This window comes from Sebastes umbrosus, chromosome 17, assembly GCF_015220745.1.
Source record: "Sebastes umbrosus isolate fSebUmb1 chromosome 17, fSebUmb1.pri, whole genome shotgun sequence".
Classification (NCBI taxonomy): domain Eukaryota; kingdom Metazoa; phylum Chordata; class Actinopteri; order Perciformes; family Sebastidae; genus Sebastes; species Sebastes umbrosus.
In genome coordinates this window covers 22,670,438-22,697,794 of record NC_051285.1, presented here as the reverse complement: position 1 = coordinate 22,697,794, position 27,357 = coordinate 22,670,438, and the positions used below count along the sequence as shown (strand labels likewise).

The window sequence follows — 27,357 nt, the reverse complement described above, 5'->3', positions numbered from 1 at the left end:
TGATTGGCAGGAAGAATTATGCTGTTAGTTTTTGCACTACTTTGTACTGAAAATTCACAATTAAAATAAGAAAAGAGTATGGATGAAGTCATAGAGACATGTTAAATAAACACCTGTGTTGTTGCCACAAATCAACAAGTTGATCCTCCATTTCTGAGGTCCATCTTAATACTACTTTATGCTTCGCGTTTTGCATTAGCCGCAGGCATTACGGGGCGTTATAACAGCGGTTGTTGTCCTTCTCTCTTCAGTCAGCTTGGTTACCAATTGGCTATCGTTCTTTCCCACGTGACTGCGTCATCGGCTGTCCTCGGGGTTCCCCACACAACAGGATATCCGATCGTGAATATTGAACATGTTTAATGTTTGCGATTTGAAATTGGTGTGGCCAGGATGGACTTCCGAGCAGATCGGGGGATGTAAAAAACGCTTTTAACGGGGCTTTACTGGCTATCGTCGGGACGGAGGGAATCAGGCCAAAAATCGACTTGATTCTCGTGTAGTGTGTGCCAAGCATCAGTTACAATTCCTCTAATCGTAAGCAATCTTGAGTGATCAGAGATGTCGATGCAGAGGTTGCATGGGGTGGGCCATCTTGAGAGACCCTCAGCCAGGGCTTTTTTCCAAAGCTGCAAGTGGGCACAGGCCGTCAAAGTGCCAGCTGGTTGGCATACTGTTTGTGCCAAATTGCTGTTTGGCAACAGTTGGTGATGTCTTTATCGAACTAAAACAGCACCTATGAGACACAAACCCAGGCCCAGCCCCTGAATGGGTGGAAAGATGATCTAACAACAGAGGAACATTTACCTGGGGCTCTTGCTGACCACGCACCTCTGCCTAAGAGCAAAAAGGCCACAGGGGGGAGGGTTGTCAAACCAATAGAAAAACCTATTAAATCCGGACATGTCACTCCTAGCAAGGCTAAATGTCTCTGCTTGCTGCATTTCTCTGCATCAGTGACAGCTAAAATTTCTTTAACTGCTAAAATTAGTCTCCATTCTACTTCATGACTTTACACAATGAGAAGATCATTTCCTGGTTGTCATGACATCCGTGTCAATCATCTCCTCTCCTCGTATGAAGAGAGAAATGTGGATTTTTCTGTTCAAGCTAAGACAGCTTTGCCAGAAATAACACGCTGATACAGATAATGGTGTCGGTGTGTGTGTGTGTATGTGTGTGTTCAGATTTCTTTTAATAGAAATCAAATTAAAGACAGAGCGAGCGTGACAAATCTGATTCAACATGCATGTTTTGAAAAAGAATGTATTACACTTTTATCAGGAAAATAATATCCATCTTTATCATCTTAAAAAAAGCATTCATTAAAAAAAAGGCACCGCAAATAAAAAGTTTATGCACAATTTTTTAAAAATTCACTATTTAACAGAAACATACAAATTTCTTTTCATCCTACAAATAAATTTATTATCAAAATAAAATGTATAGTTAGTGCTAATCATAGACTGTATATAAAGAAGTGGACATAGTCACCATATCGTCCCCCCCATTGGTTTGTGGACTAACATTTTGAAGCCTTGAGTTTGGCATTTTGGCCGTCGCAATCTTGTTTTTTTTCCAACCAGAAGTGACAAAAGAGGGTGGAGCCAAGTACAACCGAACGCTGAATAAGTCATTTTTAGGCACCCAAAATGTTACAATTAACCTTCATGAACTGAAAACACATTGTGAAAGGGTTAAAGTTCTAAGACGAAAACAGGGACAACTCCCAGACTGGACAACACGTGGTAGCGACCTGTCAATCACAAGGTAGCCACGCCCTAAAGCATACCCTGCTTTATGGTCTATTTGACTCTAAATGGGACCATAATTTACTAAATGAACATCATGCTGTATTGAAGAAGACTTGAAACTAGTGACTGAGACCATAAACTCATGTTTACAATGTTTACTGAAATAATAAATCAAGTGATAAGTAGGGTCATTTTCTCATAGACTTCTATACAACCAGACTTCTTTTTGCAACAAGAGAAGTCGTTCCCTGCTGGCTGTTAGAAAGAATGCAAGTCTAAGGCACTTTTACATTGGCTTCACTTTACAGACACAGAGCCTGACTGTATTGTGCTATTGTAATTAGTTTGTTGGTTCATTAGCTAATAGCTGATAGAAAACAGAAAGTTAAAGCAGCAGTAGGTAGAATTAGAGCAAAATTTGTATATAACGGTCACTATATCTAGTGGTAAACTGAAAAAAATCATGTGCCTCTGTGTCCTCCGGTGCTCCTAATGGCATCTGCAAAATTTCACAGACCGGAGGAAAACAACCAATCAGAGCCGAGCTGGAGCCTGCCGTCTCTGAGCAGCTGTCAATAACTCGCAAACTCCGATCAAACGGTCAAACTAGGCAGTGCTGATCAAATATGAATCAATCTTCTGTTACTGTAATGTGTATTTCTCGCCTCAAATGTTTTCAGAAACATCTTGTAGTGTACTGTTTAGCTGTACGATGAGAAAGTTTGTGACCCGGCTGCCATGTTGAGATCAGATGAAGAAATACCAAGCAGCGCCCACCAACCGGAGCACATTTTTCTCATTTTACAGCTAAACATTTTAAGGTGAGAAATAGGCATTACAGTAACAGAATATTGATTCATATTTGATCAGCGCTCCTTTGACCGTTTGATCGGAGTTTGCGAGTGATTGACAGCTGCCTCCATTGAATGAACAGCCAATAGGAACGCTCGCTCTCTCTCTGAAATGACCTGTGATTGGCCAGTCAGAACACTTCAATTATAATATGCTGAAAGGTTATTATGGAATTTGTTTGCCCAATGATGCCAAAAACCTTGTGCCTAATGCAGGTTTAATGTGCTAATTTTGGTAATGGATTTATTTATTTTTTATTTTGTGGATCAGACCAATTAAGAAAGCTTATTGGCTAATAATATAATATACAATAATACAGCTGTTAAAGGGGCCACTCTGCTGCAAAAGTAGGCCTATAGGCTACTTTTCTTTAGGGAAGGGTTTGCAGGTTGTCAGTTCAACATCACCTCCCTCCTCCTCTTCCTCATCCTCCTCTTCCTCCAGCACGTGCTGCGTGCTCGCCCCCCTGAGCCCTCCATCTCGTGTGTTTCGCCATTGGTCTGGGATGATGTCATCCACAGTGGAGACAATAGAGCCCACCTCCCCCGTCACAGTGTCTCCTCACACACACACGCACAGCGGCTCAGAGTGACACACGCTCAGACGTGACGCTCAGCTGAGTTAGCCAAAGCACTGACATGTATTTATTCATCTGCTTCTCTTAAAAACCCGGAGCTGTGCATCTTCTATTCAAGCCAGCTTTTTTTTTTTATTATCTTTTTTTATTTATTTATTTTTTTAAAATACATGAACAAAACGAGTCAGGCAGGGTAAGGAAGGTGTTACACATCTGGATCATACCAACGCAGCGGGTCGTGCTACTACAGACATGAGGATCTCTCATTCCGCTGCGCACAAATGATGGAAACACTACGGGAAGGACTGCCACGCTTGATGTAAGTGATGTTTCTTTTTGGTACCGTTACTAGCGATCGGCCTGCAGCCTGTGAGACCCCCATCATCATCATCATCAGCAGCAGCAGCAGGCTGTCACAGCACTACATGTTGGTCAGGTTTTAGCTCATAGCACCGAAAAAAGCGCGTCTCCTCAATGTCTTTCACAGTCAAACTGATGCCACATGTTAAAAACATGTATCAGCATCCACCGCTGCTCGAAGAGGAGGTCAGCAGTTCGGATTGTTTGCCATAATAAGCGTGTATTATGTATTATTATTTATGGGATAAATAACTGCAAAGAGCCAAGTATGGAAGAAGAAATAATTCTACACATCCACACTTGATGAGAGTGAGTGAAGGTATAAAGGCCTGCTGGCCACACATCAGCTTTATTTGTCATTAAAGGTTCAAAGAATGTGCAAAAAAAATACAGGGGAATTAGGCAGTGCGCCATCTAGCGACTGTATTTACACAGGAACTGATAGATTTTCCATTACTGGCCCTGCAGAACAGCCTTGTGAACAACAATGCAGATGAAGAATGTAAATATTAATAGCTGCTTTTATTTGCGGTGCTGATGCTGCTGCTGCTGCTGCTGATGATGATGAGATGCTGCAAAGAGCTGATGAGAGAGATGTGAGCACATTATTTTAAACAAGCATCAGGAAGTGATTTATTGACATGCATGTTAAAGTGAAGCCTGTATTGTCTCTGTCAACATTGTCAGTTATGCACAAGCAGAACTAAAAAGGTGGTGTAAGGAAAATGATGTGATGAAGGAGGGAAGACACACAACTGACCGATGAGAGTGATTTTTGGAAGGCTCCATTTGGATATGGTGTATTTATGGTTGAAGCTTACAAACATTAATAAGACCATGGTTAGTGTGAGGTAGGCAGCTTGTTCACGTACAGTATAGAGGCACTAACTTCACAAGCAAGACACATACACAGAAGAACCACTGCAGTGCATTTGCAGGAAGACCAAGCAGTGGAGGGACACACAAACCAGTTTAAAAGCTTAAACCTGCATTAAGTAATATTTTATGATTTTAATATGGCTCAGTAACGTGACAGGGTCACTTGTAGTGTAGTTTAGACTAATCACACAACCCTGCAGCTCACAGCTTGAAGCTGCTTTTAGTTCAGATTTTGGTTTTCTGGCCTGAACTATATAGAGACAGTAGCATTGATTCAATGCTTTCTCCCATATAAAACCATAGGCAGCCATTTCCGGTGACGGTGTAATGTTTCAATGGAACAATAATTTAATTGACTTTGAACCTCTCAGGAAAGACGCAGTGTATAATCAGATCTTGCAGTCTACATGATTGGTGAAAATGTAGAAAAAGAACTACACAGATTTACTCAGTTCAATGAGTCTATCAGTCTATTGACAATGAAACAAAGGGATTGCTCAGGGAGATGAAATGATTAACTCTGAAAGATATTTATGAAATACTGTATATTCATGAAATATACAGCTATTACTATCAAGAGAGGTCAAGATCAAACACAGAGCCAAAGATTTCACTAAAATGATTTTGTGGAGTGACACCATGGCGGCTCAATGAATAGCATTTCCTCCTAACAATAACAAGGTCGAAGCCCTGGTCTTCTCTGTGAGGAGTTTACAATAGGGCTCCAATTAAAGCTTATTTTCTTGATTAATTAGAACTTTAGAAAATAGTGAAAAATGTCCATCATAATACCCCGAGGTCACATTTGCAAAGCCGAGACGACATCTTCAAATGGCTTATTTTGTCCAACCAAAAAGTCCAAACCCAAAGACTTCAGCCGGTTAGACAGTTATCAGGTCATTAAATGGGCGTTATCAGTGGTTGTAAGCCTCATAGATGTGGGTCAGAAGGGGCCAGCTACACCCACGAGTTGGCTTTATCATCGATTCACATGGGCGATGACCGAAAGAAGGAATAAAAGACGACAACAGCGATTGTAGTAATTATGACAGGAGCAAAAGCGGGAGTCAGGGACGGTAGTGTAGACTATGTGAAACTCTTTATGGGGTGGGGGCACAGGACTTTCACCCAGGAGACTGGGGTTCACATCCCGTGTGAAACCAACAATGTGTAGTTGTCTTTGTGTTCACAAGCATTAAGTTTCACTTTTCAAATGTAGTTATATTAAGCCAAAACACAACGTTTTTCCCTAAACTTAACTAAATGGTTTTGTTGCCTAAACATAAAGTTGTTATGTTTGTGTTCAAAACGTAACCTTTCACTCAGTTTTACGTGTTGGAATTAGGTGTAGTAGGCACCTAATGACCCACATCTATGGTTTTAGTTTACCATGGTGCAAGACACTGAAAGGCGGCTTCACTTATCAATATAGTTGACAGTTAATTTTCTGTCAATCAACTAATTGTTTCAGCTCTAGTTTGCATATTCTAACATTTTCTCTACAGACAGGTCAGGTAGACTAGAAACTCTAAACTGCTTACAGATGTGACTGTGTTTGTTTATGTGGTAGCCCATGGACTGGTGGCCTATCCTGTTTCCCTGCTCCAGTGCATGCTGGCATGGCCTCTGATCGACTCTGAATAGGAGCGAGCAGGTAGAAAGTGGATGAATTATTTGTGGACCGCCCAAGAGAAGTTAAATTATGCGGTGCTTAGAAGCTGAAATTTAAATTAGTCATTTAGCATTTAACCCTAGAATCACTCCCACCATTAATAACGATAATTACATTAAGCGCCCCTTCTTCTAAATGATGATGCTGCAGGCCGACTGTGACAGCCTCAGGGTGTCCTGTGTTGTTGTTGTTTTCATGCACACTCATACTTTCTTGAAGGTTTTCTTCGAGGATATGAATATGGTCTTGCATAATTTTCCAGAGGGGGAATAGAAACAGACTGCAAACTGCAAGCTAACAGATGTTGCTGTTGATTTTTTTTGTTGTTGTTGTTCACGTTGAGCAAGCTTCTGTCCAATAGAATAGCGTCAGATTGTTTTTGGTGTTATTTTTCGGAGGGGAAAGGCCTGCAGGGGACCATATGTTTTGGGGACTCGCTGCTGGACCTGTGCTTGGTCGATCCAACATGTTCCTGGATTCTTACAAAGCAGTAGCTCCTTCCCTGGTTCAGATCAAAATACACTCTGAAACAAACATCGATCAAATGCAGAGCGCACAGTGGCTTTCAGTGTGTAATATTAGACCACGTTTGTTCAGCTGTTGTCTCGTCCAATTAATATGAATATGTTTTTTCTGTCTTTTTGACTGTTTGTTTGCAAGATCCAGCTTGTCAGAAAATTACCGTTTGGGAGGACATTTGGTTGACAGAAACGCCTTGGCACAAGCAGCAGACTACATTCTGGCGGTGTTCAGATCTGGGATTTCCAATGTCGGCTGATTACATAGCAATCACTAACAACGACAGTGTGCTTTTTAAAATTCTTCAATGATTTTTTAAATATATTCAAAGTGTATGCTTATCTTTATGTGACAGAGAGCTCAAATCCCAACCAACCACAAAACCTTTCTCCAAGCTGCTTTTGTCACTTTCTATTCTTGGAATTCTATTTTAGGATTTAGTCATTTTTTGGATTTCTTATTAAAACTGAGCAGAGGTCTTATTTTTTAACATCACAATGTGCCATTGACATCGTTTTTTTGAAAACCATTGTGCTGTTAGAGGTGCTGTGTGTAACTGATTTGCATTGGTTTGCTCTTTGAGTCAAAAATTTGATTTCGTCTAAATTGGGGCATATGCAGGAAATCTGGGCCACCCTGAAAAAAATATCGCTCTGCAGCCAAAGTACCACCGATCCCATTTTATCTCCTATAAAATAACGTAATAAAAATGTTGCTTAGCCTTGGATGTGTGGGGATTATGATACTGAATGTGCTAAAAGTCAAGTGTCAGTCTCAGTGTAAAATCAGTTTGACTGAATAGTGAAGAGAAAGGCGAGATAACTCACGCTGCCCTCCGATTGGTCAGTTTGCGCAGTTGCTCCCATCACTTTGTGTCCGCTGACTGTGGAGATTAGGTGATGTAATTGTTCTGACTTCCCCTCAGTAGCCTGTAGTGGTGTGAGTTCTGATGAGACAGTGAAACAAAGCAGATTACAATGTGAAAAAAAACATTTTGCAATGCGCTAACACAGATTAGCAGTAAAGATGTATTTGTCTTTTCAAGTCATTTGGGATTAATGCAGTATTGTGAAGATGTTGATGATGATTAGAGCCAATGAAAGAATAGGAGCAGCATTTTAGACAAGAAGCAAAGTCAATTTGAAGAATGCTTACTAATCAACTCCCTGTGTGTCATTATTGTGCCATTATCATGGCATTGTTGACAAAACACTTTCATTTGGGCTTCTGAGTCACAACCAAGTCATCACCAGGAAGTTGCGAGTCATTTAAGTAAATCTTACATCATTAGATGTGTGACTTAAGCCTGCGTAGAGTGTGAGTCATAATGACTTACTGTAAGTCCACATTCTCTGTTACAACCCAGATGTATCCTTTTGTTCTTTAACTCCACTTGGTCGGACAATTTAACATTAATTTTACTGTGTTTCTACCTGACACTATCTTCAAATCATTTCAGATTTGTTTTGAGATGTTCCTGCTTCAGATCTTAAAGCAGCAGTAGGCAGAATATTTTTAGCATCATTGGGCAAAAATTCCACAATAACCTTTCAGCATATTGTAATTCAAGTGTTCTAAGAGAAAACTAGAATTCTGCACCTCCTCATGGCTTTGTTGTCAGGCTTTAAAAAATCTAGCCCGTGTCGGGAGACTTTGGCTAATCACAGGTCATTTCAGAGAGAGAGCGTTCCTATTGGCTGTTCATTCAATGGAGGCAGCTGTCAATCACTCGCTAACTCTGATCAAACGGTCAAACTAGGCAGCGCTGATCAATCATGAATCAATATTACTGTAATGCCTATTTCTCGCCTCAAATGTTTTCAGAAACATCTTGTAGTGTGCTGTTTAGCTGTAATATGAGAGAGTTTGCTCCGGCTGGTGGGCGGTGCTTGGTATTTCCTTAACTGATCTCAAAATGGCGGCCAGGTCACAAACTTTCTGATTTTATAGCTAAACAGTACACTGCAAGATGTTTCTGAAACATTTGAGGCAAGAAATAGGCATTACAGTAACAGAATATTGTATCAAATTTGATCAGCGCTGCCTAGTTTGACCATTTGATCAGAGTTCGCGAGTGATTGACAGCTGCTCAGAGACGGCAAGGCTCCAGCTCGGCTCTGATTAGTTGTTTTCCTCCGGTCTGTGAAATCTTGCAGATCCCATTAAGGGCACTGGAAGACACAGAGGCACATGATGTTTTTCAGATTATCTGTCTCATGCACTACTGTCAGGATAGTGACAGTTTTATAAAAATAACTTTTTTTTTAATCATATTTGCTCCAATCTGCCTACTCCAGCTTTCATAATAGAGCATCATTTGTACTATTTTTAAGTACTTGAGAGTTGAAATGGTCGCCGAAAGCTTTGTGAGCACATTCATTAGAGAGCTGCAGTGTGAATATAACTGATTCATTTGTATATAGATAAAGTTGATCATACTTGACACTGTCAGAAACACTTGGCATTCACACAATGAAACACATTAACATGCTTATTACATTCTTGCTGTCGGTAAGTAAATGGCTCAAGTTATGGAGGTTTGGGGTGGAATATCTCATTCAAATGTGATTTGGCAAGCAGACGTCTGTACACGATGCTTTAGTAGTCATTATCATTCATATCATATTTGTGATGGGCACGAGGCGCTTCACTCTCTGCCACCTTTACCCATGTACAACCCAGTCTGCCGCAGTTACAATTAACATTTCCACCCTGGCGGATGTTAAACGGGAGACTCGACACGCTGCTGTAACATCAGTGTCAATGCACACTGCAGGGTATTTGTATTTCTTAGAAGTAGACTTTAACCTCATTTGTGAATTTGGTACTAATTTGAATGCTACCCACAAAGCTTTGGTGGTCAGGCAAATGGATTTAGCAATACATCAGAGAGTCTGTTTTTTTCTGATGTTTGGCTTGTTACATTTTCATGCCAAATCAGGCTCGAGTGTTTAAATCCCGATAAGCTTGATCATTTTCTGCTTCTCTGCTGATTTGTAAATTAGCTTTTTATCTGATATCAACATCCGTGCAGGCCAAGGAAAGTATTTCTCTTCATTTGTGAGACCAACATTCGCTTTTATTCCCATCATAACATGTGCAGTGATTTGTCTAATTCTGCTTTATGTCTCAGCATTACATCTGTAAGTCTGATGGTGCATATTCCTGAAGATTACAAAAACTACCACCGTATGAAAACAAAAAGGGAACAACTTCCATTTATTTTTCAATTTAGTTCCTCATCAATCAAGTGGTCAGGTTAAATTATTCAGTAGAAAACAGACCCGAGCACTCACACAGGTTATTTTCAATCAGCAGGTGGAAACAGCAGCCAGCCTGGCTCTGTCCAAGGTTAAAAAAACATCTGCCTACCAGCACCTCTAAAGCTCATTAATTAACCTGTTTACCTTGTTTTTTTAATCCATACAAAAGCTGAAGTATCAAAACGGCAAGTTGCGGTTTTAACTGCATTGTTCTGACAACGTGTAATTGCGTTATTTAGCCCATCTAGTTATGTAATAATCAACATAATTTAGTAATTTTGTTATTAATTTACCAATTTGGCATACATTTGAAGTGTTACTGGTTTTATTGCGATTCCACAACTGTTTTTGCTGCTTAAAGAGGACCAATTATGCTTTTTTGCCTTTCCTTTAGTGTGTTATATAGTTTATTGTGCATGTAAAAAGGCTGCAAAGTTACAAAACCCAAAGTCCACGCCAAAGGGAGTTACTCTCCCCCACAGAAACACTGCTCCTGAACTGCCTAAAACACCTTGCTTGAAGTCCCGCCTTTTCTTCTGTAACATGGTGATGTCACCAAGTAACACATTTATATAATACCTGCCTAGCAGCTAGTTTGACACGTCCTAAAACAAAGCTCGTTAGAGTCCCAAGAGTTTTGTTCAATTGAGCAAGCACAACAGACTGGGGCAGCTGACCAATCAGAGAAGACTGGGCTTTTCGGAGGTGGGAAGGGCGGGGCAGCAGCTCAAACAGAGCGTTTCAGACAGAGGGTGAAAAGAGGTGCTGCAACACAGCCGATATAAGAAAAATAACAAGTTTTTTTTAACATTAAAACATGTTAACATGTTCTAATAGAAACCCCATATTAAAAAATATATATATGCACCTGAAAATAAGCCTAATAGTTCCTCTTTAATATATCAATTTGGCATACATTTGAAGTGTTATTGGTTTTATTACGATTCCACAACTGTAGGTGTTGCTGCTTAAGGAAGACAAGGTTACAGTAGAGGCCAGAGACACCTGAGACACACATAACGCCGTCCAGCGCCGTTGCATTCCTACGTTGGCTTAGCTCTGCGACAGAGCAGGTCAGTAACCCTTGTCAGCCTGCTGACAGCACAAATCCATCAACAGTCGTTTTTTACACATTACATGTTGACACGGCGGTCTTCTGCGCAGGAACCCGTTCATTGATTGAACCTTTTCATTGATTTTCAGTCTCATCAGCAGCTCCACAGCAGCTGAGTCTGTGTGTGGGTGTAGAATCTCCTGTAGGGTCTGTGACACCAACTGTTTGACCCGCACTGCTGTTACAGGTATATTATTGTGAACATCCTAATGCCTTTCTCCTTCGTGCCCAGTGTCCATCTGTCAGTTAGGTTATGTGATGACTGGATAACCATATATATAGAGAGAGGTGGACCGCCTCCTGTCATTTTGTGCTAAACACAAGCAGATGCAGATTGTCCTCTGACAGAAACGGCCTGCTCATCAGCCTCTGGAAACAAGTAACTCTGATGACTAATTTTCCTGCCATCCACTATCTCGAGATGCCTTTTTTTTTCACTGTGATGAAAAGAAATCTTGTTCATGCAGCAGAGGAAGAGATTCTCTAACTCAAGCATTTTTACCATCCAGTAATTGAGCTGCACATCTTCACATTACTGCCTTTTGGTTTTTGCTCCGGTGCGGTCCACTCTGCTGCCTGCGTGGGTGTTTGGCAGTCAGGTGCCTTTTGATGAAGGAGCCGCATAAAGCCGGGGCGGGGAGAGGGAACGGTAAGATCGCCATCAATCTTGCACAGCCAGACAACCATCTGTTCCCTAAAAACATCAGCCCCCTCAACAGCTTGTCCCCAAAAACACTCGCTGCACCGCCTCTGCAGCTGAAGATGCACTGTGTGTGCATCAATAAATCTACACTGTACCTGATTACTGTAGTGCACAGTGAGATTCTTTACAATAAGTCATGTACTGTCCTGTCTTGTATGTGACGCCCCATCACTTCATCAGTACACACTGTGTTCTGTTCCTGTCCTCCTTTCAAGACAAAATTAATGACTTCTCAACACGTAAAATGACTCCAACTCTGATGGAATTTTGTTTTATGAAACATTACACAGTTCAGATGCGCTACGCAAGCAAATTAGAACAATTTATTATATAGCAGGTTTTGCTCAGGTGTTTGGGAAAGAGTTAAATCATCTGGAAAAAACATTAGCATGTGTACCGGCGCTCTCCTCTCTCTGGCTTATGCCTGTGACTGTAAAGCTGTTATCTGTATTCTGCTGGTGGGGTAGCAGCGAGCCGAGGGAGGGCGTCATGATCTCCCCCGTAGGCTCATGCAGTTCTCGCTAACAGGAACTGAGTGGCACTCTTCTTCTTTTTTAAAAAAATATTTTCTTTTTATCAGTGGGAGTTTGCGTTTACACTTTCATGTGCTCGAATTCTGAAGCAGCTAACGTGATTGAAAAGCTTAGCATGCGTTAGCCTTTCCCTTAAATATTAATACACACGTAATCATGCGCATACATTTGCATTTGCCTCTCCGCTCCTTGATCCACCCTGCAACATATGTTCTTTCAGCCTAATGTAAGTAGCTAACTCTGTCTAAACTTTCACATCCTCAGCGGCTGTTATGCCTCAGTTCTTTTGAAAGGAGCTCATAACTTATTCACTTAACTGTAAACTTCTGAAGTCATATATGCCTAGCAAATATATTATACAATGTCACATACGGATATGAGTCGTCTGGTGTATAATATTGTTCAAAGGAATGAGTTATGTCTTAAAGAGGACCTATTATGCTTATTTTCAGGTGCATACTTGTATGTTGGGTTTCTACTAAAAAATGTTTTCATGCTTTAATGTTCAAAAAATGCGTTTTTTTTCTCTTACCAGCTGTGCCGCAATACTACTTTTCACCTGTCTGAAACGAAAACGCTCTGTTTGAGCTCCTGACCCCGCCTCCCTAATAGCCAAGTCTGCTCTGATTGGTCAGCTGGACCACCGTTGTGATTGGTCAACTGAAAACAAACTTGTCGGACTCTGCTCCAGGTCCGCTCTAACTAGCTTTGTTTGAGGGCGTTCTAAACTAGCCGCTAGGCAGGTATTATGTAAATGTGTTACTTGGTGACATCACCATGTAATGGAAGAAAAGGCAGGACTTTAAGCAAGGAGTTTCAAGCAGTTCAGGAGAAGTGTTTCTATGGGGGGAGAGAAACTCCCTTTGGCGTGGACATTGGTGCAGACTTTTACAACTGTAAACACGCTAAAGGAAAGGGAAAAAGCTCAAAAGCACAATATGTCCTCTTTAAGTATGAACACACATAGGTTTAGGAGTTTATTATTGTGCTGGGTTGTAGCCTGGCTGTTGTCAACAATATTACAGTTATACATCACAGATTGTCTGACGGCCCCGGACTCAATTTTGGCCATCAAACTGACCAGAGTTCCCTTTTCTCTCTGTTGTGTGTTAGATTGGCTGCCACCTCAGTTCTGGGATCTTGTAACTGAAGCTATTAACAAGGGGGGCAATAATGAAAACGATGCAGTGTACACACTTTGTACACTTTGTTCTGTTTGGCTGCAACTGTAAAGTGAAGCAGATTGAGGCGGCTCATTTTTGAAAGACAATCACTGCAAACACACGTAACAGCCCTCAGCATGTGCTGTATGTTGGCAGAAGCTTACAGCCTTTTATCAGATTCCATTAATGCGTTAGAGAGACCAACCAACTGGAGGGATTTCACATGAACACAGTTAATTAAACACGATTTTAATTAACCTCTAATCAAAAAGACACACATTTTATAGGTGGATCCTGTCACTAGCTGCCCTCAGGCCCAGATAACAAATGCACAGAGATGACAGGATATTTGAATTCACAACAGTACTTGTCTTGCTCTGTCAAACCTTTAATTGTCTTAAACCAAAAGTCCTGCAAAACCAGATCAACTGACAAGACCAGATGAAGTACTCAAATACTTTACTTAAAGGGGAACTACACCACCCAAATTAAGAATTCCAGTATGATATTTCCACGGCCTAGTAAAGTTCAATCAATATTTGTGAACATGAGCTACTCTCTCTCAAAGCCAGAAACCAGAGAAGGAAGTTTCAAACTTGTGATGTCATAGGGTATAAAGTGTGGCGCTGCTCCATAGACAATGAATTGGAGACTGATTTTATGGACCCACAGAATGTTTTTATACCCATGTATGAGCTTTATTCTATTGTTGTGATCTCAGTTGTGAAACAGAAAATGTTCCCATATACTCAGAACATTCCCCTGGGTGCTCTCAGTTTCATCTATAACATCTCTCCCAATTCATTGTCTATGGAGCAGCTCCAGACTTTATACCCTATGACGTCACAAATTTGAGTTATAGCAGCCTAGTTTTGGGATCTGGGAGAGAGTTGTTCATGTTTATATTTTTGGACTGTCTTAGACCATAGGAATAACATGTATGAATCTTGAAAATGGGCGTTTTTGCCCTTTAAGTAAAAGTACTAATACAACAATGTAAAACTCCTTAATTCAAAATCCTACTTAAGTAAAGGTACAACAGTATTAAGTGCAAGTGTACTTAAAGTGCTAAATGCGAGATTGGTATCATTTCTATTGCCTCTGCACGATTGTCAACATGGTGACGGTTGAGCCGGTGGCTTGCAGCAAACGGCACTAACGGCGCTAACGGTGAAAACAACAGCAAGTCTGCTGAGAGAGCAAATAGTGTTAACCTGAGGGGGAACAGGAGGGTGGGTGCTACGCTTCCACAATGGCGACGTCGGTAGGGACGACGTTATCAGTTGTAACAGTGGGGTGGGCTCACATGCACTAACATGCAGTAAAAGCACACACAGAGCACAGAGAATCTCGGATTATAACACACACAGAGGGAGAGTGACTTCTCTCTCTGCTCAGGTAGACATTACTCCACTATAACTTTACATAACAAATAGTTGTTTGGTGCTATATTAATGCTCTGGATATATAGAGTATTAAAAGTAAATTACTCATTCTACAGAAAACTGTCCCCTGTGACTGATATTTTATTATAAATTATATTAGATTGTTAGATAGTTAATACCAATGCACCCATGTGTACTAGAAAGAGCATTTAGCTAGTCAATAGTCGGGTCCCCTATAAAGGGTCATAAAACAAACTGTGACAATTAGTGAGACAAGAAAGAGGGGAGAAAAAAGTTGTATACACAATATATTTTAATGTTTTGGACTTTTCTCTAATTGCTTTTTGTGAAATACTGGATAATTTGAATGGAGAAGATTAGAAGGGAAATATCTCTTTGGTGGCACTTCTAACAACTCACACATACATCTGAAATGAGACAAAGTACCCCAACCAGACAGACTGTTTTTTGTGTTTCATTAATATTTTCTCAGTAAAATCTTAATCTGAAAAGTAACTCATAACTCTGGCTGTCATATAAATGTAGCGGGGTAAAAAGCACAGATGAGCAGACACGACACAGGCACCAGACTATTTCTGTCTTTAACAATGAAGCATATGAACATGAAAAAATATGCAAATAAAAAAACACTTTTCTTTTTTTTTTTTTTACAATTTCTTAGATTTAACTGAAACGTCAATGTCAACGGTTCCAGATGACAAAGTAGATAGTTGTAATCCTTGTCTTCCCATTTAAATCCTGTTGCAAATTGACTGTAGTAATGCTGCCAACACCGAAACTTTTATTGTCACAGTAATTAGCCCATCAGATGGTGTGGTGTTTCTAGAGTAATGCTTCACTATAGTCTGTATTGCATTATATTTCATTCTTGCTGTGAAGTGTCAACATATGGCAGTGAAATTTCAAGAGGCATCACTTTGTTTTAGTATTTTACATCTCTCTCTCTCTGTGTCTGCTGAAGCTGTGACTATGAGTGAGTGAAAAGGCCACTGGCCAGCCTGCAGTTTACAGTGTGTGAGAGAAAAGTGATCAGAGTGATAGTGACTTCCACCATGATAAAACTGGGTCAATGTAACCCCCACCCCCTCCACCACAGGCAAGGCTGAAAAATGGGAAAAAAGATGAGGATACCATCACCAGACTCTGTGCGTGGATATAAGCATGGGGACACTGGAGCGTGGTTTGCTTTCTCCATGGGTCGGTATCAGTGTTGTGTTGGGACTGAAGGCATCCCCAGATTATTTTGACGTGTTCCTGCCTCCCCTGTAGTCCTGTGGTTTTACAGTGTCACGTTATAATCTGTCCCCCTGTATTTTCTCTCTACCCGCTTTGTTCCTGTCAGCCAGTGTTGTCCTCAGTATCTGTTCCTCAGTCCCCCTTTTCACATTTTGGTCTTCCACTGCCTGAGAGATTCTCGATAAATATGGCTTGAAGGGATAACGGTTAAAATGAAAATCCACCTTAGAGAACACTGTTTTAAATGTATGTTGCATTACAGGCTAGTTGGTTGTTTGGTGGCCAATCTGAACAATATTATGTGAGGTTGGTAAGTCTCCACTTCATCTATTGTGGAGTTAAAAGGGTGGCTTTATCTAAATGACAAAAAAAAAAAAGATTTTCCCACTTACCCTAGTGGTATTTAGCCATGCACATGGATTCTGTTTTACTTGACCAGGTTTTGAGATATTTATCTCTGAAACGTCTGCCTCCATCCCAATGCTAGACATCACTAGGAGTGCATAACAAAATATGTGTTGTAACGTGAATAAAGGTAAATAAAATTTTAGAGCAATTGGTAGCCATTCTAGTGGCTCTATACGGCTGTATTTAGGCACAGCTGTGCTTTGAGCTGAATGTCAAAGTCAGCATATAGCGTGCTCACAATGACAGTGTTCATGTTAAGCTGGTATATGTTTACCATGTTCACCATCTAAGTTTTGCATGTTAGCGTGCTAACATTTACACTAAATACAGAGTACAACTGAGGCTGATGGGAATGTCAGTTTTGCAAGTATAACGACAAAGCTGCTATTGAGCTGAAGATGACGCTAAATGAAAAGTTAAAGGATCATCAAAATATTACATTTCATCCCAGGGGGACATCAATCCAATAGTTTTCAAGATGTTTAACATAAAAAAAAAAAAATGTCAACCTCATGATGGCGCTAGAGGAAAAGTCAGGGAATCACCAAGTCATTAGGATTCATCCTCTGGGGACCAAATTGTCATGGCAACCCATGGATTAGTTATTGGGGTACTTCCGTCATAACCAAAGTGGTGGACTGACAGACAGACAACTTTCCTTTCTCTAGAGCCGTGCCACTAGCATGGCTAAAATATGCCCTTTTTGTAATGTGACCTGACACTTGAATTTTAAATTTAGTACAATTTTCAGTGATCTAAAACATCAAAGGTAAGCCTCAAGTTTTTGGTGTCAGCCCATTGCGATCAAAGAGCAGGTGCTTCTTTCTAGACTCATCAGTCTACAGCAACGTCTTACAATCACACGGGGAGAAATCCATCGAACACGAGGCAGAGATACAAATAGCCTCGACAGACTAGAAGGCCAAACAAACTGCACACTTGTCATGTCTGCAGTAAAATGCATCACTTTTCTTTTCAACCGGGAAATCTCACGCTATCCTTCAAACAGAACTCTGTACTTTGTCAGCCTCAGCTGTGCTTCGAACTCAATGCAAACATATCAATGCTAACATCCTCTCAACAAACAAGTATTACCACCCCTACAGCCACTGTGGCAAAAACTAAATTAAAGTACTTCATCAACCAAGCAACTCCTGGGTGCACTGATTGATTGTATTTAACAGTTTGTGTGTATCAGAGGGTGGATTTTTACTTTTAACGACAATAATTTTTCATCTTAACGTTGAGAGCAGCCTTATAATGAATGTACCGAATTAATATAAAAATGTAAAGGCTAAAGTCCTGTAGTAACTGTACCAACCTGTTATTAATAACATTAATCATAAGGGCGATTTAAGGATACAAAGAAAAAACTTCCATAGCCTACAAAGGGCATATTTATAAGCTACATTCAGTTAATCTCTTTTTGCTGTGTCATGGTGAGAAAGCTTTCTCTCCAGCTAAGTCGTATTGTTGTGTGCGTGGTGACCTTCTGTTTATACCATGGCCTGGACAAATGCTCATTTCTAATTGGCCCAAAGGATTCAGCTAATTTAGTTTATCCAGAGGCAGGATGAACAGGCCAGATGGCTGGGAGCAGGAATTGTTTCATTTCAGGTAATCGTATGGTTCTCAAGCATAAAACAGTCTTTAAAGTGAAGATTCCCACTGAGCCATTAGCTATTTTTGAGAGTCGACATGTTGTTTTTCACTGCAAAGACAGCAGTGCAAGACAATCTTTGTCAATTTTAAGTAGTGCATCAACATAAACTGAACACTTCACAGAAGCATTCACATACTTGTAGTTTTAAAACCTCTACATTGAGAGCAGTGAACACGTATAGTGCAGCTGTGTTTTACGGCATATTCAGCTATTTTTACCATCAGCCTTGGCTTATTATTTCATGTGACTGAATGTGTCTTGTCAAGAATGAGGACTCATCAGAGGGATGAAGGTTGTTGCGGCTCATTTGATGCAGCTTTTGTGACTGAGCTTTTAAGAAGCCTCACCGCCATCAGGATTAGCTAGGATTATTTGCTGCTAACAGCAAACAGGTACACACTCTTGCACCTTTGGATTTGGGATTTTATGCCCTAATGGTAATGATATTGGTGGGAAAAAGTTGAATGTCAAAGTCCTACAAATATAGATGAGCATTAAATGTCTGGCAGGTGGCGATGGTATAAGCAGGTAACAGAGTGTGATGTGCATGTTGAAATGGATTTGGTAAACGCAATCACTGCAGTGTTATCCATTCAAATCAAACATGCACCTCGGTGGGTTTTCTTTTTATACAAGTTCTCCTTTCATTTGCAGCAAATGTGAAAGGAAATATGTTTGACATGTTTATGGTGAAAACTGAGATTGTTGGTTGTTGGTTTTGTATTTGTTCTTGGTGTGTTTTGCAAAAGACACCTTAGAGATGGCTTACAAAAATATGCAAAACAAAAGAAAATCTATTCTTGATGTCAACATGTTCTGCTGTGGATTTGGGGTTTTACTTTACATTTCACAAATAATTTACCTTTATTCTTTTTAAATTTAATTACACAGTATTGTAACATACTATATATCAAAATTATGAATTGTATCATAAATATTTCATAGCGATATTCATCATTTTGCATCAGCATGTGCTGTTTTGTGTCTGAACAGATGGAATGTAAAGTGCGCCCCAACATTTCCAGTGTTTGAGAAATTACAATAATTTCCTGACTTGTCTCTTTCTGTCTCTCTCTCCATCTTCACTGGACAGCTTTGCATAAACCCAGATGCCTCCCCTCCCTCTTGATGAGCGCATAGTGGTCATTCAGCGCCCTAAACACATAGCCCTGTGTGAGGCTTCCCCGCAAACCATCCCGCAACACTCCTCTCAAATATCAGCCACTTCCAATGGACACCCTCCTCATCTCCATCCTTCGCAGTGCCATTTCTATCCACCCGTCTGTAAATCTCTGACTCTGGAATGCAAGCGCAGACCCTCTCGTGTGCAGAAATTCAAGAGCGACCAACCTGTCATCCCAGCAGCAGGTGTCCGACACATCCCTAGCCACTGCCACAGCAATGGCACAGTAACCCTCGGCCCACGGCTGCCCTCCCACACACATACTATCGATATCCGGGTGACGGTGGACAAAGGAGGTCGGGGAGGAGGAATCAGCAACTCGTTGGGGCGCAGCGGAACTTTAAAAGGTGGCAGAGGGAAATGTGTGGCTTCACAGTTGGATCAAGGACAATGTGAGAAGAGAACTGGAACTGCAGGGAGGCCAGGTGGTGCCGAACACAAGTCACAGCGAAGTCGCCATAGTCAGCTGTCATCTTCCCCCGGAGGCATCCTACAATTCGTCCCAGCTCAGGCGCAACAGCAGAGGTTCAGGAGTGAAAAGGAAAACACTAGTATTCTTAACAGAAGCAACCAGGAATTTCCCTCTCTAGGTCCCAAGAAGAATTCCAAACTGGGAACTGTCCATCAAAGCCATAACAGTCACAGTCTGCCCTACCACCAAAACTCCGTCCCTGTACCCCATGCCGCCATCCTAAACTCCAACTATCCGTCACCCCCTCCCTCCCAACCCACCCATGTCCCAGTCCCATTTCAGCAACTCAGCCAGCCTCACCCGTCCCGCACCAGGGATCTCCGCCCTCACATCCTTCATGGTCTTTCCCTCTCCCCCTGCTCCTCCCACGCCGGAGCGTTCCCCAGCCCTGACCATACCTGCACCATTGACTGCACCCACCCGTTCAGTTGTGGCTGCTGGAGGTTGGTAAGATGCAGAGGGTGTAAGGGGCACACTGCCAGCTGCCAAAGAGGTGGAGGAAGCTCTTCTACCTCGTTCTCCTGTGTTCATAATGTCGGAACAGTGAAGAGAGGAGGCAAAGAAATGGGCCTGAGAAATCTGGGTGGGTGTCTCTCCACCGCCTCCACCTCCAACACCTCCTCTTCTAACAGCACTGTGTCTGACTGCCGAGCAAGCTTGTTCAAACCTCTCCGCTGTGCCTCCTGCTCCGGCGAGGCCGGAAACTTCGAGAGTCCTGCTATCCTTCGTAAAAGACTGGTAGGGGGATGCCTGCCCTGTACCCCGCTGTCCTCCTCGGCCCCTCTCCGGGCGATACAGAGCTGCGTCACAGGCTGCAACCCAAAAGCCTCTCAGACGGGCAGCTCCACCTGCAGTTACTGCAGCAGCGACCCCATAGTGGTGACATTTAACCCCCGCAGAGGCAAACCGCCAGGAAGAGGCGTTGGAGGAGCTCATCCGATGGGTATGTTCCAAGCTGATGATGATGACTACAGTGTGCGTACTATCTGGCCTGAAGAACTAGCCAAGAAGATGACCCACTCTAAAGCCCAAAAGAATCACTGTGCTGGGATGGGAGTAGGAGTCGGGAAGACCTGTGCAACCCAGGCCCAAAATGGCAGTAATGGAACAGGCCTTCTCCTGGACTGTCAAAACCTCCAGGAGTACGCACAGTCTCAGCATACAGACCGTGCTGGCCGACGGCGGCTTCAGCAGGGGAAAATGGCTGCCCTTGATTTTATGGGTCGTAGGTCAGGATCTGGGTACGACGAAGGCCGGAACTCGCTGAAGAGGCTCTTGAATAAAGGCGAAGACGGTACTGAGCAAGACGGAGATGCACCATATCCACGTTCCCCTTCTCCCCGCTCTGCCTCTCCACCGTCACCTGTGTCCTTCTCGCCTCCACCGTCCGCCCCTACCACACTCATCAAACCCAAACCCTGGCAGAGAGAACGGGAGGGAGGACATTCCCTGCCAACGGCTCAGTCACTTCACCTGGCCCTCAACTCCCTGAACAGAGAGCAAGACGAGGAGAACAACAGAAGTAAGAATATCTTACAATACACCTTAAGTGCAAGTGGTAAATGTTACATAATATCTATGAAGTAACTCAATTTCCACTGCAATCACTGACATAAAGCTGGGTCGTATTGGGCCATTTAGCAGTATTTTTCCATTATATACCGCAGATGTTCATCAAGAAATCCCTGTTGGTTAGTTTTTAGTTAGAGATGTGCAACCTGTCAGTGTTTGGCATATGCTGTCATGATTCTGAGCCCGTTTCCCTTGACGTGTTAAATAATTTGCTGTGTTGTTAACAGATGCAAGCACATTTGGGAACATCTTTGGATCTCAGCAAGTTGTTCCATTTAAGTTTTAAAATAATGAAAGTGACAAACCGGGCCTCTTTTATAGCCAATACATACGGCTAATTAGCGTTCAGACTAATATGTCCCACTTTTAAATCAATGATTTCATTGGTTTTGTTTGTCAGTTTGTCACCCTGTACATGTTTTGAAGTATTATTCTGGTCATTTCTTGCTCTCTGGCAGCACAGACTGCAGACAATGTCGCTACACTGTTTCTCTCTGTCTCGTCTTCCTCCAGTGCACCTTTCTCTGCCGCTCTCGTCTTCTTTGCCGGCTTCTCTGTCCGATGAGACCGCGATGACTCCCGATGCGGAGAACGCCGTGGTCAGTCCCATCCTGCCCTTCCTGTTTCTGGGGAACGAGAGAGACGCCCAGGACCTGGACCTGCTGCTGCGCCTCAACATCGGCTACGTGGTCAACGTGACCACACACCTGCCCCTCTACCACGTCAACTCTGGACTGCGCTACAAAAGGCTGCCAGCCACCGATAACAGCAAGCAAAACCTTCGACAATACTTTGAGGAGGTTTTTGAGTTCATTGGTGAGAGATATATGGTTGTATTTTTGAGTTTTTTTGACAAATTCTACTAAAAAAAAGAGAAAGAATGCTTTGATCTGCAATCTGATCAACTTTTATACAAATATCAAATATCAACAGTTAGTTTATTTCCTTTCAAAGCTGTGGCACTGACTATTGTGTTACTGTCCCCGAAGTGAATTCCTGACCCAACTCATGCCACCCACACTGTGGTAGAAGAGATTCACCTTCAGACAAGTTTCTTTAGTAACTTGTTGTGTTTGTCAAAAAAGGTGGTATTTGGAATGAAATGTTGAGGACTATTGGTGAATGCCAGTTCAAAAGACAGTCAGGGATGTTTTACAAATAGGAACATGTTGCCATCCTACATTTTGGTTGTAAACTGGCTATTTAGGATGTAATGATACCTGTCGTAGGGCTTGCAAGATGTATGTTTCTTGAAAGGGGAAATGGAAAGGGATAATTTGCCACCTTTTATGTGGATGTCCAATCAGTGCTGATGGTAAATGTAGTCCACTGAAGAAGTAGATTCCCCAGTGCGTGCCATATTTATTTTTAGAAAGCTGATTTCTCAACCCCATCTTGGTTAGTTGCTCCACAGTTCCGACAATCAGCAACTCTGGTTTGGTCGAAATAAATCCTTAATTCACAGAGTAAGATGTGAAAATATGCCGGCTCTAACCGCTGTTTTCCCCCCGCTGTATCTCTGTGCCATACGGCGGCCCGCTGGGCAGCTGCCCCATTGCAAGTTGTTGGCGGCTCTCACTCCTTCGCAGGCAGTGCATTAAATTAGCAAAATACAATGAAACAAATCCCCAAATCACCCTGCTGGTCAGTTGTTTTCGGGATCCTGAAGAAGGTCTCCAGCACACCTCTGACCCAGTGAGGAGGAAAACTTGAATACATAGTAACGCACACCCGGCTCGGTCTCAGGGGTGTGGTCGGCGACAGCATCCAACAAAAACTGCCCACGCTGACATTCATTACAGCAGAATGATTCTGTTTCTGTTGGCATCGGTTTGAGCAAAGTCTCCATCAGTCGGTGTTAGCTTTCGGCAGCTCGGGTTCTGGAGGGTCCCTGCTGGCCATATCCTCTCCGCTGCAGCCTCAAGCGGCCTCTCTCTAGCTGAATACGGCTATATCAAAGTCTGTAAAATGTACACTGTAAAGAAGTCCTCGTCCATAACATCCTCTGCACTCATATTTTGGGATGACATTTATGCTGTAGAGCAAGCACTTTTTTGAGAGGCATTGCGCGAAAGATGAAGTAGCACTCTTCCTTGCCTCCAACGACGTCACTGTCACAATTTTGCAGCTGCGCCCCAGAGACACGGAGAACATTGCTAAGAACTGAAGGCGTTTTTCACACTATACATCCCTAACTCAAATAGATAGAGTTAAGGTTGAAAATCTGCGAATTTTCCCTTTTAATGACAGTAATGATACTTTCTTTATTCACAGATACTCACAGCTGGTCAGCATGCAATGTTAAGCCAGTTTTTGCTTCTTTTATACAGAAAATTGAGCTCATCTGTTTTGTTGTTCTCATCCACAGAGGAGGCATATCAGAGTGGACAGGGAGTGTTGGTACACTGCCAGGCAGGCGTGTCCCGTTCTGCGACCATCGTCATCGCCTACCTTATGAAGCACACCCTCATGACAATGACAGACGCCTACAAATACGTGCGGAGCCGTCGTCCAGTGGTGTCCCCGAATCTAAACTTCATGGGCCAGCTTTTGGAGTTCGAGAGGGACCTCAACTCCGGGGTGACTCCTCGTATCCTGATGCCTAAACTTAACGGCGTGGAGACGCAGGTGTGAGGAAGGTCAGGAGCGTGTAGAGGTTACTGCAGGTAACGAAGAGATTAAAGCGGCACTGATACGCGTCAAAGAAAGAGTGCAGCACATTTTGGAACAGAGACACGATGAGAAATATTACAATTGGAAAACGGTGGTGTGTTTGGCAGTTAGTGCACTTTTAATACTGTGAAACATGAGACAAAAGACTGGATGCTTCATTTGTTTAAGTAGTAACTCTTAGACAACATGATCATCGTCCAGTATACTGTTTATAAGATAATGTGCCAATATTTTGTATAGACCTAACATCGCTCTCAGATATCCCATTTCTTTTTTTTCTGATGCCTCTTCCTTTTTGTTCCCTTCGTTTACAATCACAACCACACACGGAAATACAATGACTTTGTGGCCATTAATCATAAATGCATGCAGAACGGGTACGCAAACATGGAAAAAGGTTCACTGATGATGTCCTACTTCATCTACAAAACCCCTCTGATGTTTCCACCACATGTAGCAACACACAGGTTATTACAAACGCACTTTACTTCCCATGCATTTGCTTCATTATCATCAACTGAATTGTCACAAAGACGAGAAGAATTCATCACACAGACCTCAGTCACTGTATTTGGTTAATATTATCATGTATATGGGTTTTTGTTCCTATTTGGAAACTGTGCAATAGAGCGGCACGGGCCGAGTAGGGACGTGAGTAGCATTAACCTGGGAAACTTTTCGCAAAAGGGACAAACAGCTCATGGAAATGTGTAAGAATGGTTTTATTTCAGTGAAGCGGCCTGTATATTAGCAAAGAAAAAGCATTGCAAGACGGACATAATGCTGTGCACTCACAGGGCTGGAGTGACAATACAGCACTGTGTTAATGTGTGGGAATAAAAACTACATTTTAATATGCAGGTTATTCCACTGAAATAAGCTCATTATACACACATTTACTGCCGAGCTGAAACCACAACTCGGAGATATCTTTATGCACATTATGATTTACAGTAAATCCGACCGGATGTGTGGGTTGGCGGTTTTTGTCTTGCGGTAATAATGTGCTTTAAAACAACAGACCTTCTCCAACTGTGCAGTATTTCATTCGTAGTTAATTCATAAAAGAGATGCATTATTTTAATTAATTTCTTATGACGTAAAAAACGTTCTTGTTTGGTGTTTAGCATGAAACAGCTCTGTCATGGTGCACGGACAGATACCTCTATAAATATAAAAAGCACATGGTAGTTTGATTTAAAGGAGACAGTAACAGTAAAGACGCAACATTTAACATCCTGCTTAACCTGTCTATTCGGGAACATGGAGCCAAACTACTTATTATGTGTTATGGTGAAAAAAAACTTTTATTTTGTAACTCTTGATTTCAGATTTTTGATTTGTTTTAACATCCTGCGGCAGATTATAAGCATTATTTCCCACAGTAGCAGAAAGGGACTGACAACCAAGAACCACTTTGAAATATGTATAGTTTCATGGCGTACACTACCTTACCTAAGTCATGAAAACTCTTAAAGCCAAACCTACTTTACATTTAGTTATTTTAATACTTTTGTGAAAGAGTAAAAAAAGAAAAACATCACTGTTTTTTTAGATATGTGAAGTCTGATAGCTGATTAGTTGATGTCTGATACTCCCTAATTGTTCTTTTGCCTTATTGTCCCTACTGAACTTCTTAACTGTGTCCCTCGTGACTATGCATTGCTTTTATTATGAAGGCTTTGGTTACTCTTCCGCAGTATTGTTAAGGTCGAGGCCTGAGTCCTATTCAATACACGCACAGCCAATCTGCACAGTCAATCTTCTGGTTTAAGGTTAAAGCAAAACATTACTAGCCATAGGAGGATATGAAAAAAGAGATTTTTTAAAGAGGACCTATTATGCTTTTGGACATTTTTTCCTTTCCTTTAGTGTGTTATATAGTTTTTTGTGCATGCAAAAGGTCTGCCAAGTTACAAAGGGAGTTACCGCCTTCTCTTCCGTAACGTGGTGATGTCACCAAGTAACACATTTGCAAAATACCTGCTTAGTGGCAAGTTTGGCACGCCCTCAACAAACAAAGCTAATAAGAGCGGAGCTTGAGCGGAGTCCGAAGAGTTGGGTTCGGTTGACCAATCACTACCGAGTGGGCCAGCTGACCAATCAGAGCAGACTGGGCTTTTTTGGGGGGGGGCGGAGCTCAAACAGAGCGTTTCAGACAGAGGGTGAAAAGCCAGTTTGAGAAAAATAAAGCGTTTTTGTAGAAACCCTTAAAAGTAAAGTATGCACCTGAAAATGAGCATAATAGGTCCTCTTTAAAATCTTCTTATTATAAAACAGTTCAAAACTTTGGCTCATAAATCAACTATAATGTATGAAGTCAGTGCAGATTGACACTTCAATTTGGGGCTGTAAACGGCGTGGAACAATGTGACACAAACTGCAGTTTATCCAGCTTTTCAAAACGTCATAGCTTCCTGTTAAAACTCCATATTACATCAGTTCATTCACTCTATGGGAAGAATCTGTGATTAATGGAGAACTGGTGTTTTCTAATCTGGTAGCTAAGGATCAGAATTATTTTGCACATTTTTTTAAACTGATGCCATACTGAATTTTTTGATACCATGCTGTTAATATATACAGTAATTTATGACTTAAGCATTTGCAAAAGAAATACTTGTAAAGAAAGATTGAGGTGTGGGAAGAGGGGAGACTTGTGTTCCTTATTATTTAATTTATTAGTGTTCTCTTCTCTTAGATAGAGGCAATAAATAGTTGTGCAGTCTGACAAAGACGCACTCTGATAGTCCAGGGATTCGGCACACATAAATTATTGATTAAAGCTGACTTGAAAACACATTGGATTTAAGAGGGAAGGTTCACCTTGTGTGTCCATAAAAACCCAAACAAATCGAAATCCGAGTGACTGAATATAAACTTTTACACCTAAGTTAAGAGTTCACAAGCTTTGTTAGTGTTTTTGTAGTATTTAAAAAGATATTCCAGTTGCCCCTTTTCCAGATTTCAACTAAACGCCCTGTCCCTAGTTTCTACAACCAAAATGCCTTCAGCTTAGCCTTGTGTAATCTGGTCCTCCCTTGTTGTCATTATATGAATTTGTAAAATTATCCTGAATTTTGCTCGTTGGATTTATTTTCTGTCGAAGTGACTTTGATATAGGCTATATATTTTTCTACAGTCAAACTTCTTCATCGTGTTAGGACATTTACTGCAACTGTGTATCTACAGTTTTTTTTTACATGAATCTTTGTTTTGTATGAAAGCCTGTTAGGACAGAACGCCATCTTCCAACTCTGCCGTGACAATGAGGATCTTGAGGCGTGCTGTGCGTTGCAGTATTACGGTTTCACTGTTATCAGACCTCAGTAAACGTGGGTCAACATACCGCATT

The 27,357-nt window shown here is 41.7% G+C and overlaps 1 protein-coding gene across 1 annotated transcript; it reads left to right on the top strand.

The window, feature by feature from the left end:
• The first annotated feature begins 3,076 nt into the window (after positions 1-3,076).
• si:dkey-175m17.7 lies at positions 3,077-26,139 on the top strand. Its single transcript, XM_037749594.1, has 4 exons — positions 3,077-3,502; positions 19,196-21,279; positions 21,843-22,145; positions 23,698-26,139. The coding sequence occupies exons 2-4, from the start codon at positions 19,212-19,214 to the stop codon at positions 23,961-23,963; spliced, it is 2,637 nt and encodes an 878-aa protein (XP_037605522.1). The 5' UTR covers positions 3,077-3,502; positions 19,196-19,211; the 3' UTR covers positions 23,964-26,139.
• The last annotated feature ends 1,218 nt before the right edge of the window (positions 26,140-27,357 follow it).

Bases quoted from the DNA above. Each gene is read 5' to 3' on its own strand.
- si:dkey-175m17.7 (XM_037749594.1), top strand. From the start codon at position 19,212: ATGCCTCCCCTCCCTCTTGATGAGCGCATAGTGGTCATTCAGCGCCCT. The intron at 21,280-21,842 runs GTAAGAATATCT...GTCTTCCTCCAG, and splicing joins AGACGAGGAGAACAACAGAA to TGCACCTTTCTCTGCCGCTC. The intron at 22,146-23,697 runs GTGAGAGATATA...TCTCATCCACAG, and splicing joins GGAGGTTTTTGAGTTCATTG to AGGAGGCATATCAGAGTGGA.